This window comes from Scleropages formosus, chromosome 3 (assembly GCF_900964775.1).
Source record: "Scleropages formosus chromosome 3, fSclFor1.1, whole genome shotgun sequence".
NCBI lineage: Eukaryota > Metazoa > Chordata > Actinopteri > Osteoglossiformes > Osteoglossidae > Scleropages > Scleropages formosus.
Window position 1 is genome coordinate 38,865,923 of NC_041808.1, and position 14,329 is coordinate 38,880,251.

Here is a 14,329-nt window from a genome sequence, read left to right on the forward strand (position 1 = left end):
AAACACTCCTCTTTCAGACTCACTTCTCCCCTCTTCTCCTGTGTGCTCTATAAACATGTTGTAATTATTGTAAAAAAATACCAGTATACATCATCGACAAAATAACTGTGTCTACGTGCATGCAATATGTATCTCCTCTGCATGGACGTGATGTATACTGGTTTATACGGTCATGTGAGGCAAGCTGACTGCACTTCAAGAATCATGTGTCTGCTTCTAGATCTCTCCTCTTGGTGTCGTGAATGTTTGCATTGTTTTCTGAGATAGACGTTGCTTTGGAAGAAAGCATCAGCGACATGAATACATGTAAACGTAAATGCTGGAAATGGCGCGTATGGCCATGAGATGTCATTCCAGTTTGAATGCTTCTGCAATGGGCCCCACCCCTTTGGCACAGCCAATGGGAGATGCTGAGCCTTTACTCTCACTCAGTGAGAAAGGCCACACGCTCATGCAGGGGCACTGCTGTTCGGTGACAAATCTGATGAATCACGTTGTGCGTCAGCCGCAGCAGTAACCTGGTCCCAGGGAACAGGGGGAACCATGTTATTCGGCTTTCTCTTATGTCCTTTTGACCATCCGCACAGGCCTGTGCTGACAGGGAACCTAATGGACATAGTTTATTAGCAGAACCACTATCCACATTGTTCTACAGTTTATGTGAACCGTGGTGTGTTGTACATGGGTGACTGCATGTTCCTTTCTGCCTCACGTGGAGCAGTTCACCATTTATTGGCCACCTTTGAGCCCAGGAGCTGGTAATGAATAAGTCCTTCCAATATTAGCATCCATTCTCCTTGTTGGGGGGGGGGCTCTTTGATAGTCGACTCCATTGCTCTCTCTACCGCTTTCTCTCTTTCCTAAGCACCCCTCCGCGTCGTCGTGCATGTTATGACTCACTCGGCCCAGCACTGTTGAAGACTTATATGTGACAGTAAACTTGTGTTTTATCTGTATTGCATTTAACTAACATGTACTCTGTTATTTGTTTAAAAAAAGAAAACTCTACATGCAGCTACTTGTGTAATGTGTAGTGCCTTATATAGTGGTGTGAGACAAATTGTACTCTGGAATCACCTGTCAGCATCTAGATCACTCCAGACTTTTTTTTTTTTTTGAGATTTGAAAGAAAGAGAGAAAGAGAACGGTGTGTGCTAAATGAATAAATATAAATATGAATCCTCAGTGTCGCAACACCCTTTCCATCTCAGAAGAGGCTCATTCAGTTTCCAGAATGCCCCATGGCCATGCAGTCTTTTGGGGTGTAAGTTACAGTAAGAGGGGGGAGAATGGTGGCTGCACCCGGAGGGAAGCAGACAAATGAGGTGTTGGACTGCTCAACCCCTGGAAAGGCGTAGGGCCCATGCTGCACTGCAGCGATGGCATGACACTCCCTGAATGGATTTGCTGAAAAGCAGCATGGCCGTACTGCATGGCTGTGTGGCTCGGGTGGGTGTCAACTGTTACTGAAAGTGTGTATGCGAGAGAACTGGACTTTTAGTGTGCTCAGGGGTGTAGGCCTATGCGTGTTTGTGTAGGCATTTGTATATATATATATACATATATACAATTATATATATTATATATTATTATTATTATTATATATAATATATTATTATAATATATATATATGTATATGTGAGGGTCTGTGTGTGTGTGTGTGTGTGTGTGTGTGTAACAGCATGTGGCAGTGTGTATGTGTGCGCGTGCGCACCTGTGGTGTGTGCCACATGAGAGCCAGACAGTGGCAGCACTAGCAAGCTGACAGGCAGAGACTGTGGGCCGCAGATAGCAGCTCTATAAATAGGAGGGAATAAAGATGGAAATGAATGAGCGAGTCAGCAGATCTCTCCCTCCCTCTTTCTCTTTCTCTTTCTCTTTCTCTCTCTCTCATTCTGAGCCTTCAACCATGTCCAAGGGCTGTGCCCACAGTGTCTCTCACTTTCCTGCCCTCTCTTCTAACACCCCTCTTGAGCACTACAACCATCTTCATCCCCTACATCATGCGAGTGACTCCAAATACCCTCCTGTCTCAGTGAGTCACAGCTTTGCCACCGCATGTCAGAACGAGAACATAAACCGTTTCTTTAGTGCCAGAACATGCATATTTTCAGTATGGGAACCCATGCATTTATTGGTGTTTAAGCAACATCAAAGATCATTTCAACCATAAGAATCCTGTATTGAGATGTCTTGCTTATCTTCAGTGGCTGTATCAAATGTCCATTTATCATTGAAGTGTCTTTCTTTGTGTGTGTGTGTGTGTGTGTGTGTGTGTGTGTGTGTGTGTGTGTGTGTGTGCGCACTTGCGCACACCAAACCATGGTTCTCTGTAACATATTTCAGTATTTGTTTGGGAAAGGTGGTGTTCACAGTGTTGGTGGTCCCCATCACACCCATCGCACTCGATTTCACACATCCCTTTGATTCCTTTGATATTTACTGTCCCCCTCTGCAGCTCCATTCACTTCTGTTCATAGTGACTGATATTTCATTGTTCATCTCACTTTTGCTGATATTCACAAATATACCTTAAATTCCAATTCGCTTTCACTGATATTCACAAATTCTGGGATGGGCTGGCATCCTATCCAGGATGTAGCCCCAGCAGCCTCATGTCCAATGCTGCCAGGATAGGGTTTACCGCAACCCTGCTCTGGACAAGCAGTTCTTGAAATTAGATGGATGATATTCAGAAATTTTCCAGCTTTTTTACACACTTCTCTTGCTGTACGCGGAGCCATCATGTCATTCCAAATTATTTAGAACTTTTTTCTCAGTATGAAGTACTAATAAATTATTTAAAACATAAAAATGCAAGACCACAAAATAAAGACATCCTGTCCTATTACAATCACTGCAAAAACTTAAGTCCATAACCATATAACAAACAACATTAAACTCTATCCTATCATGAAATGACAGATGCTTGAAATGTAGCATGAAGAAATCGTGCTAATTTCATAGATTATACCAGAGAACAAGAAACATTAAAACAAAAATCACAATATAAAACATCCAAAAATGTGAAGTCTAAAATCTATCCATGTCCCATCAATACTACGTTTCATAAAATCTGTCTACACCATAATAACTAACTTAATACACACACATTCCTAGATTAAAAAAAAATCCAGACACAGTGCAATACTCTAAAAAATACCATCAAATATCAACTACTTAAAGTAAATTTTAAACTTGATTTAGAAATGGATATCAAATTTATATAACTGTTTCTCTCTTTCCCCTCCAGCATCTTGTCCACGGTGGGATCGGAATTTGATCTACGGACCCTTCGGGCAGTCAGGGTGTTGAGACCCCTCAAACTAGTGTCTGGAATTCCTAGTGAGTGGGGACTCTGGGGTGATGGTGGGGGACCTCTTTGACGTGGTCAGAGAAAGAGGGTCAAGGGGCATTACTAGAGAGGGAGGCAAGGAAGGGAAGAGAAACAGGGTGAGCTGACTGGAGGGAAAGTAATGGAGACGTGGATCAGTAGAGCATTAGGGCATTTTGAAGGACAGACTAGTCACCATAAGTTTGCCAGTTTCCATTGCTAGGAAAAGAGCAGTTAACCTCAACTGATCCAATAAAATAATCATTTGTATTTAAGAGTGAAAGTTGTATGTTACATTTAATACAATAGTTATGACAACAATAATAATCTGTTAGCCAATTATCAATATTTGAGTCAGAGAATAAGAATGATGATCAGTGGAAGAGAATAAAGAAGTATTGTTTCAGATTTCCAAAGGGAGTGTTTAGGATGCAGTGGTTCGCCGTGTTTGCTGAGCCCAAGCATCTTCCTCCAGGCCTGCAGGTGGTGCTGAAGTCCATCATGAAGGCCATGATCCCCTTGCTGCAGATCGGCCTGCTGCTGTTCTTCGCCATCCTCATGTTCGCCATCATTGGCTTGGAGTTCTACATGGGCAAGTTCCACACAACCTGCTTCGATATCATCACCAGTGAGTGTTGCCTTCCTCACAGCTGCTGTGTTCCAGGGTAAGACTTTACACAGGAAGTCACGATGTTTGTTGCGTAGAACATCATCCTTTGTATTGCTGGAACATGAACTGAGACCAAGAACCGTGGGCCCATGGCAGCATTTTCTACATGCACTAGTACCTTTTTGTTGAACTGACAAAGAAAGGGGAAAGTAGCGGTGCATCTCTTTGACCTCCACTTTCTCCTTCAGTGGAGATCCGTGAGGAGTTTCCCTGTGGGACAGAGCTCCCCTCCAGGCTGTGTCCCAATGGGACCGAATGTCGGGAGTACTGGCTCGGGCCCAACTACGGCATCACGCAGTTCGACAACATACTGTTTGCCGTGCTAACCGTCTTCCAGTGCATCACCATGGAGGGCTGGACCGACCTGCTCTACTATGTGAGTATAAGGTCCCTGAGATGAAGGGGAGGACTAGAGGATTCTAGAGCATCCTTGCTATGTGACAAGTGCCCCAGTGCTATTCATGCTGCTGGAGAGTGTGCACACCCTTACACTAGCATAAATAAAGCCCTAATTATATGACCAGATGCACAATGTCTTAGTATCTGATGTGTTCAGAACACAATGGAGCAGAGTGAACGATATAGGCAGTGATCGTGTGAACGTTTATTTCTTTATATCATTAACGTCTATGAGCCAAACTATCAAAATGTCTCTGTCCAGTCCACTTTCTGTGCCTTTTGCTATCTGCAGGAATGGTTTACTTATGAAGTCTGCTGGTCACTGTAGTTAAGTGGAGTATATTAGTGCTGTGGTGCAGTGACTAAGGAGACTTTAACTATTTTTGGACTCTGCAATGGTGGTTACAACTCTCATTTTCTGTGCTGTAGTGTATTACTGTTCTCTGCTCAGCAGCAGCGTTCACGTGACTCTTCCTGTTCTGCAATTTTATTCTGAACTCATACTCCAGTGTTTTCCAGGGGAAAAAAGTATGGTCGTGGCACAAGGGAAAAGGCATTATTAAGGCTTTAAAGTGCTGACCGGCAGATGTGATTCTTGTGTTTGATTCCAGTTTGACATCCCGGCTCTCTGCATGACAGAGTGCATGACAGGTCGCGGTGCTGAAAGAGAGCAATATGACCACGGTCCACTCAGACATCTCTGCACACATCCTTAGAAATACATGCATGTAGGAGCCCATAAATTGTCAGTCGTCATGCAGATTTTTTCCCTTCTCTCTGTTCCCTCCTGTAACCACTCCTTCATCACCCCCAACAGTTTTGCTCCCTCCCTCTCGGTCCCAGTTGGTACTGCTCTATATTTAACAGCCTGTCTTAAACTGGAGATATTCTTGCAGCTGCTGGAGAAGAAACTGATGAAAGTTTAATGGCCAGAAAGGCTGCAGTATGTACAGTACAGCGGGAGCGCTAGAAATAAAGGGGAGCACCAAGCGGCAGCAGGAGAACAATATTTAGTTTGTCTTTCCTTTTTCCTTTAAACATCCTTTTTGAAAACGCTTATTTTTCCTCCTTCAGTTTCCATCTCATCGCACTGCCTGCCACAATACGGTTTGCCTCCAGCCGCATGGGCGAGTATTACATGAAAGTGAATATGTAATCCACAGATAATATGAATATGTGCTGTTTATCAGCATTGCGTATGCAGCACAGAGTGGCAAACATTCAGACTGGCAACAGAAACCGTAGTGGACCTACCCAAGGGGGCCATAACCCACCCCGGATGAGTAAGGCCAAGAACATTATTTGCTTTATTTCTCCCCAGTGCTGCAGAACCTTTGACTTAAGCTGGGAATATAGCAGCTTGGCCACTTTGTGACAGGCACAGGTCTGCCGAGCAGCCCTCAGTCTCCTGGACACACCGCTAGCCCCAAGAGAGAATGTCAGCTCTTGTTAGACTGCTGTTACTCAGACTAGAAAGCTCACGTTTACTGTGTCGTAGCCAACCAGACGCAGCTGCTTTAAACTGGAACCCAGCTCTTTCACCACAGCCACATGCAACGATTTGGCCTGTTCCCCCAGACTTTATGTACACTTTCTGTGCTTCTCATTCATTGTACAAGGTGCACAATCCCAAGGAAAAAGTCCCCTGAAGTTACAAAGCATCCCTGATAAGGATAAGGTCCGATCCATCGAGCAGGCGGTCAGACTGCTCATGTATCCGTATTCACAGCCAGTACCTTGGAATGTATTAGAAGCAGGGCCGCTGGCCCCCAGCTGCCTCTCGAGAGGCACACGTCAAACTATTTTGGCACCCACGTCAGTACTTGTCCCTGCCAGCCATTTGCTCATGCACAATTTAAAAGCAGTCATGCATAGCATCATTAAAGTCTTCTCTATGAAAGGCTACAAAACATTATACCATCTAGCCCATTAGTCTGCTTACTGGTTGTACTATACAATAGCTACTGCACAAACACACCACGTATACATGAACCTTGGCTCAACGTTCACATCAAAATGCGCTGTAGCTCTACAGTGATCATACAACCTGACAGGTGTGTGTGGTTGTTTAGATACTGTCGTGACGTAGGTCAGTGTGCTGACTCTTTACTCCCTCAATTCTAACTGGTCATATGAACATGTGAAAAGGGAAGTTAACCCGCCTGTAGTAACAGCATGGTGAGGAATAAAATGAGAATTAGAACTCCTCACAGTGGCCTGAGGTTTAACAGAAGGCCTGAAAAGAGATTTGCCATCACCTTTGGTTGAATGCATTGCACAGGTCTACCATATCTTTCAATGCTGAGTGCTGTTGTCTTGTCTGCGATGGCGACGCCTCACTCCCAGATGCGTTAAGTGATTTCTACGCAAGGTTCGAAGCACAGAACAACATGCCAGCAGGTAAGGCCATCCCAACTCCCACCGACCAGGTACTTTGCTGCAGATGTCAGGAAGACTCTTTCCAGAGTCAACCCACGGAAAGCTGCGGGCACCGACAACATTCCTGGCCAGGTACTCAGGGAATATGCTGTTCAGCTTGCGGATGTCTTCACAGACATCTTCAACATCTCCCTGAGCCAGGCTATTGTCCCTGTGTGCTTCAAGACAACCACAATCATCCCTGTGCCAAAGAAATCATCGGTGTCCTGTCTGAATGACTACCGACCGGTTGCACTCACGCCTATCATCATGAAGTGCTTTGAGCGGGTAGTCATGAAACACATAAAGAGCAGTCTTCCAACCACACTGGACCCATTCCAGTATGCCTACCATCCCAACCGTTCAACAGAAGATGCCATATCTGCTGCCATCCACCTTTCCCTGACCCATCTGGACAAAAGGACAACTATGTAAAGATGCTGTTCATTGACTTCAGTTCAGCATTCAACACAATCATCCCTCAGAAACTGATTACAAAGCTGAGCCTGCTGGGTCTGACTACCTCCCTCTGCAACTGGATCCTGGACTTCTTGACTGGGAGACCTCAGTCTGTCAGGATCGGCAATACCACCTCCAGCACCACCACACTGAACACCGGTGCTCCCCGGGGCTGTGTGCTCAGTCCACTGCTGTTTACCCTACTGACTCATGACTGTGTTGCAAAGTTCAGTTCAAATCATATCATCAAGTTTGCTGACGACACTACAGTTGTGGGCCTCATCAGCAACGATGACGAGTCAGCATACAGAGAGGAGGTGACCCAGCTCACAGAATGGTGTAAAGACAATAATCTATCTCTAAATGTTGACAAGACTAAAGAGATAATTATTGATTTCAGGAGGACCCAGGTAGACCACTCACCTCTGCACATCAATGGAACAGCTGTGGAGAGAGTCAGAAGCTCCAAGTTTCTTGGTGTGCACATGACAGAGGACCTCTCCTGGACCCTGAACACCACCTGCCTAGCCAAGAAGGCCCAGCAGCGTCTCCATTTCTTACGGAGGCTGAAGAGAGCGAAACTCCCCACTACTTTCTACAGGGGGACGATAGAGAGCGTCTTGACCAGCTGTCTCACCGCGTGGTATGAGAACTGCACAGTCTCCGACCGCAAGACCCTACAGCGAGTGGTAAGAACAGCCAAAAAGATCATCGGAGTTCCTCTTTCCTCCATCGACTCCACATCCAAAAACCGTTGCATCCGCAAGGGCAAAAGCATTGTGGACGACCGCTCTTACCCCTCTCATGGACTCTTTGACCTGTTGCCATCTGGCAAGAGGTACAGGAGAATCTGCGCCACCACCAGCAGACTCCGCAACAGTTTCTTCCCTGAGGCATAGACTTCTCAACATCCAGCTACCTCCCAACACTCAACTGGCTCCGTTGACCAATTACCTCAGCACTACATTACTCCACAACTGCCTACAGCTCACAGCCATACCCTCGTCCGATCCTGTGTATTTGTTTATTTACTTATTCATTGTCTTATGCTATGTTCTGTATTGCACCATGGTCTCAGAAGAAACGACATTTTGTTCCACTGTACACAAGCTGTATGGAGGAATGACAATAAAAACTACTTGTAAAAACTTGTTTTATTTCACCATGTTTTTTACTGGTGTCTATCACAATTTTAAACCAACCAACCAATGTCTGCAACTGCTTGACCTGGCAACGCAGGGCGCAAGGCCGAAGGGGGAAGGGACGCACCCAGGACGGGACGCTAGTCCACCGCAGGGAACCCCAAGCTCAAAACCCAGACCCACCAGAAAGCAGGCACCAGCAGAACCCACTGCACCACCACACCCCCCACAATTTTAATCTATGTGCAGTTAAGGTTCCAATGGGCAACTTGAAGAACATGCCCCCTCCACGCTAACATATGATGTAAGACAAGCTATCAGAATATGCCATTGCTCCTTTCTTTATATCCCCACTGGTCCAAAACTCAATGAAACATGCTGCCCCCTCTTCCCCCCACCTAGTATGGACATTGTGAGGACATTGTGCTTTCTGTCTTCAGCCTTGTTCCCCAGTGTCCTTCCATATCAGGAACTTAACAAGTCATTTTCATATTAAGTTAAAGTTCTGTTATTGGCATGGAATAAAGATATTGGCAGACTGCAGTGCCATTATATCATTTATATTACATATTGTAGTATACTAGTCTACTATAAATTACAGTAGTAGCCAAAATACTCACACACACACCAAATCGATACAGTTCCCAAGAAAAAAATTGTCTTCTTAACATAGTTGGACAAAAGCGAATCAACTGAACTGGATGTTTAAAATGTATATAGACTATTTTTACAATATAGTGAGATATTATGCACCATTGCAATCCATTTTTATTTGGCCATCTGTGTGCACTGGTTTTGTAGGTACTTTTCCCTTCTCCGGTAAGTTTCTCGAGTTAAAATAACCTGTGAGAAATTGATACATATTAATAGAATACATGGCCTTTTCTTCGGCCAAAAACTTTTTAGCATTTGTCCGGCAGAGAGATGTTGATGACATTAACAATATTCACGGAAATGATCATTGTGGCAGCTTTTAACTCCTTGCTATGTGCATACTAAGTATGATTAATCATTTGGTACTTTGAACCAGCAGCTAATGTAGTGGTTAGAGCTACCAAGTTGCACTCAAAAGAGCCAGATTCTGATCTCACCTCCTTTTATAGCACTTACCCTAAATTGCTCCAATAAAAACTAAATTAAAAAGTTAAATGAGTAAGTCATTCTAAGTTGGTTTGGAGAATAGCATCAGTTCAGTAAATGTAATGTAAATAGTCACTTTTGTGACCTGTTTTATTCCAGAATCACTCCCATGCACAGTAATGTGGCTCATCTAGGACAAAAGCATCAAGTAGTAGAACAACTCATCCACTAACATGTGAATATCAAAGTTCTTCTGATCTCCACAGGCTTGGGCTATTTTGTTTTCAAGTGACCCCAAAGCCTGTTCTTCTCAGTTACATGCCGGGCATCCTTGTGTGTTTGGTTTGTCTTGCACTGATGGTCCCTGGTGTTCCAAATTACGGTGTGCAATGTAAAGAGTGCACAGGACAGTGCTTTGTCCCGCTAAACCCCTTTTGTCTCGTGTGTCCATACAGAGCAATGATGCCTCAGGGAGTGCTTGGAATTGGATGTACTTCATCCCTCTCATCATCATTGGCTCCTTCTTCATGCTAAACCTGGTGCTGGGTGTGCTGTCCGGGTAGGTCTTGCTCTCCTTGCTCTGTGATGCTTCTCCGTCCATGTGGACAGAGAGACAGTTCACACTGCACTATAAGAGCAGTTGTTAGATGCATGATGTGTGTGTCTTGTGCAGGGAGTTCGCCAAAGAGAGGGAGCGTGTGGAGAACCGCAGTGAGTTTCTGAAGCTGCGGCGGCAACAGCAGATCGAGAGGGAGCTCAATGGCTACTTGGAGTGGATCTGCAAGGCTGGTAAGACTGCTGCTAAGAGTCTGAGTTCATTGACTGAGCGTTGACTCAAACTCAGACCCTAACAGAGTGGCCAGCAGCAATTAATGGCCACTCCCTGTGTATGTTTGCGTGTGTGTGGCTCATCTTTGTGTGTGCCCTGACCAGAAATCCTTTTATCTGAGTTGACTCTTTCTCTTTTTAGAAGAGGTTATTCTGGCGGATGAGGACAATGACCCTGATGATCGAATGCCCTTTGATGGTATTTGACAGAGTGCTCTTCACCTCACTCATAGATTTTTTTCTTTCTACCTTTCACTCTCCTTTACCTTACACTGCCCTCTCCTCTTTCATTTGCACTGTCTATCCATCTGTTTTCTATTTCTGTCCAAATTTTCTAGCCCCTCTATTCCATTTTGCTCTCCACATGTATGATGTCCCAAGGAACATGCAAGAGAAGAAGACAAACATATGGTTTTGGAAGTGGAAGCTTACTATTACTGTCATAGAAAAGTTTCTAAACAAATGAAAACAAATAAATTCCTCAGGACATCAGCACACTATATGATAATTTATGTAGGATTATAGGAAAGTATATGCTGCTGCTTTTTGAGTCATTTTATTTTACCCTTTCAGGCTCCCGAAGGAGGCCCACCATCAAAAAGAGCAAGCCTGATTTGTTGAATCCAGAGGAGGGAGAGGTTGACATTGCTGTAGGTAAGGAAGGGGAAATGCTGCTACCTACAAGACAGCTGAGGAGTATGGACGGTAAGAGAGAGACTTGAGGAGGCAAGAGGCCTGTCTGGAGGGTATTATGGACTGGGTGGTAAAATGGAAGATCCAGGGTCTAAGAAAAGTCTTATTTGCCCAGGAACGGAACACACAGATAGATAGCTAATCACACCATGGCACATGTGAAAGTATAGCTTCAGCCTCATCCTTTTCCTTCCAGGGTCACCCTTCGCACGTGCCAGCATCAAGAGCGCTAAACTGGAGGGCTCCTCCTTCCGCAAGAAGGAGCGACGGCTTCGCTTCTTCATCCGACACATTGTGAAGACGCAGGCCTTCTACTGGACCGTGCTGTGCCTGGTGGGCCTCAACACGCTGTGCGTGGCTGTGGTGCACTATGACCAGCCGGAGTTGCTCTCTGACTTTCTCTGTGAGTCACCGTGCTTCCCTGTGCTGTGCTGTGACTATTGGGGGAGGGAGGTGGGAGGTCATAATTCATACCTGTTCTTCACAGCCCTCTCTAGTGCTCAGTCTATCTGCTTGAAGTCGGAAAAACACTCACCTTTCCCTATGAATGGCCTTTGAGTAGGTCACAGTTTTTTCCCAGTAATCCAGATCATTATCCAGTGAACTGGTTTGTAGTTCTGCTCCTTGAAATTTGACTCCAAACCTCTTTACTCAATCCCTGTTACTCTCTTTCTCTATGTAATCTAGATTTTGCTGAGTTCATCTTCTTGGGAATTTTCATGTCAGAGATGTTGATAAAGATGTATGGTCTGGGCACCCGGCCTTATTTCCACTCCTCGTTCAACTGCTTTGACTGTATTGTGAGTACCTTCCTTTGCTGATACACCTTGTCTTTGTTACCATGTCACCATGTAAAATATCCTTATAATGTTTCCCATAAGTGAATGAACAAGTTCTTCAAGCCCTTCATTGTCTATGTCCTGTACATTCAAACATTTCTTGCTTAGAGTAAATATGCAGTCCTTGAAATGGTTTCGGTCTTTATCTGCTTGGTTATGTTGTCTTGACAACCATGTGCTGCTGTGGCAGGTCATCGTGGGCAGCATATTTGAGGTGATCTGGGCAGCAATCCAGCCTGGAACCTCCTTTGGAATCAGTGTCTTACGAGCTCTCCGATTGCTCAGGATCTTCAAAGTGACCAAGTGAGTCTTCTGTCCTCCACTTTTTTGGCCTCGTGCATTTTACACTGGTCTAGACTGCTTTCATGTTGAACCACACATGTTGGCTCATGGCTAGGCCATGTTGAGCTTTTCTGGCCTGCTTGGTGCTTAGTATTTTTTGTTGTTCCTCAGGTACTGGGCATCCCTGCGGAACCTGGTGGTTTCCCTGCTGAATTCCATGAAGTCCATCATCAGCTTGCTGTTCCTGCTCTTCCTCTTCATTGTGGTCTTTGCTCTACTGGGCATGCAGCTCTTCGGTGGCCAGTCAGTATCAAAGTAGTCGCTTACCCCAAATATGAATGACCTCAGCACTGACAACAAGGAAAACATGAGTTGCACCACCGGGCCATGCTGACATGTCTTTGTCCCACCCCATCCCCTATTTAAATTTTGCAGATTTAATTTTGAGACAGGCACCCCACCCACAAACTTTGACACATTTCCTGCAGCAATAATGACAGTGTTTCAGGTAAGATGGAGAAGAAAACTGAATTTTGAAGAAATGCAGTGTTTTCTTGTTTGCTTTTGCTCAGATCAGTGCATGAAAGTTACCCTCAAACTACCAGCTTCCAGAACTCTCTGACCCCATCTCTCTCAATGTTATTATAATATAACAAGAACACCACACAAACACTGACGTCAATGCAATATCCAAAGGAAATATGTAACACTGAATTATTTAAATCATCGTCTTATGCAACATTCTATCAAATCAAGTCTACAATAATAGGCTATGTGTGAAAGCTCACGTATCTGAATAAAAAACTTGTGCAAGTGAGCTGTGGGCATAAATATTATTTTTTGTTTAGCAGGTCTTTGTGTGTCAGTGTTATATTTTTGTTGTGAACGGTGCATGTGAATTTTTAAAGTAATTTTTTTAAATTCTCCTCCCTATAAGATCCTAACAGGAGAGGACTGGAACATGGTGATGTATGATGGAATCGAGTCTCAGGGAGGAGTGAACAAGGGCATGGTCTTTTCTATCTTCTTCATCGTCCTCACATTGTTCGGGAACTGTATCCTGTTGCAACGGGAACATGTATTTTTATGTTTGTGCATTATGCTGTGATGGGAGTTTTTGTCCGATGTTAATCACTGGTTGCATTTGTTGCGCTAAAGTTACGTGTTGAGGTCACAGAAGGTACAGTCATTGTGCCCTTAACTCTGGTCTCAGATACGCTGCTTAATGTATTCTTGGCCATTGCTGTGGACAATCTGGCCAATGCACAGGAGCTGACCAAGGTAGTATGCCACTGGTACCTGGTGAAATCCCAGCCATCAGGGAATGATGGAGTCTGTCTCTAGTTGTCACTCAGCCTCTGTTCTTCAGAGCACTGTGAAGACAGTCTGACCCTGAAGCCTAATCCTGCTGCAGTTGTAGGGTGTCTGGACTGTCTCTGCTTATGCTTGAATCACTTGAAATCCACCCTCTGTCTACCTTGTTCTCTCGATCAGTCTCAGCGTAAAGTGTTAACACTTGTCATTCTATCCTCCCCGCGATGTCTGCACGTCCGTGACTTGGGCAGGATGAACAAGAGGAGGAGGAGGCCGCAAGTCAGAAGATTGCTCTGCAGAAGGCCAAGGAGGTTGCAGAAGTGAGCCCTCTCTCTGCAGCTAACCTCTCCATTGCTGCGTGAGTCCCTTTCTCTTCTTTGCCCAATTCTCTCCATCACCCATCTCCCATTTCTGTGCAACAGTCCAGTCTGACACAAAACGTGGCCTCCCTACATCCTCCACCCACCTCGACTGCAGACATCACCACTTGATGTTACCCTTGCTGCAATGCAAACTGTTTTAATTACTTTCACTGCAATGTCTGGATTGAGAATCTTCATCTGCAGAACATCTCCTAAGTGGAGTCCTTCAGCAAACCCATAGAGTAATTTGATTTAAAGGTCCATGTCTTTGCTAGCTTTTCTAGGACTGAGGTGGTGCCCACTGCCTCAGCCATGGCTTGACTGCTTTACTGTATAGGGTTGTATCTTTAGCTAGCTTGTGTGTTCAATGGCACTAGGTGTTACTCGTAGTCATGGTAGCCTTTCCCAAGCTTTTGCAGCTTGAAGTACTCAAATATTTGTGACCAGAGTAAGACCAGGCTAAGACTGATTTATTTTAGGACTACTGGTTGTGTTCTTTACCTCTCCAG

General features: G+C 44.7%; 1 protein-coding gene across 17 annotated transcripts in view; it reads left to right on the top strand.

Moving 5' to 3' along the window:
* Positions 1-14,329, top strand: part of LOC108930696 (voltage-dependent P/Q-type calcium channel subunit alpha-1A-like) — a 102,143-nt gene that overhangs the window by 33,547 nt on the left and 54,267 nt on the right. For all 17 annotated transcript variants that reach the window (XM_029250335.1, XM_029250341.1, XM_029250348.1 and 14 more), the window contains exons 4-18: positions 3,254-3,345; positions 3,810-3,962; positions 4,193-4,380; positions 9,958-10,061; positions 10,176-10,291; positions 10,473-10,529; positions 10,904-10,984; positions 11,220-11,426; positions 11,711-11,823; positions 12,053-12,165; positions 12,316-12,447; positions 12,580-12,652; positions 13,082-13,199; positions 13,358-13,425; positions 13,710-13,816. In XM_029250335.1, coding sequence (XP_029106168.1) covers positions 3,254-3,345; positions 3,810-3,962; positions 4,193-4,380; positions 9,958-10,061; positions 10,176-10,291; positions 10,473-10,529; positions 10,904-10,984; positions 11,220-11,426; positions 11,711-11,823; positions 12,053-12,165; positions 12,316-12,447; positions 12,580-12,652; positions 13,082-13,199; positions 13,358-13,425; positions 13,710-13,816 — 1,722 coding nt within the window. The remainder of the gene's footprint in view (positions 1-3,253; positions 3,346-3,809; positions 3,963-4,192; positions 4,381-9,957; positions 10,062-10,175; positions 10,292-10,472; positions 10,530-10,903; positions 10,985-11,219; positions 11,427-11,710; positions 11,824-12,052; positions 12,166-12,315; positions 12,448-12,579; positions 12,653-13,081; positions 13,200-13,357; positions 13,426-13,709; positions 13,817-14,329) is intronic.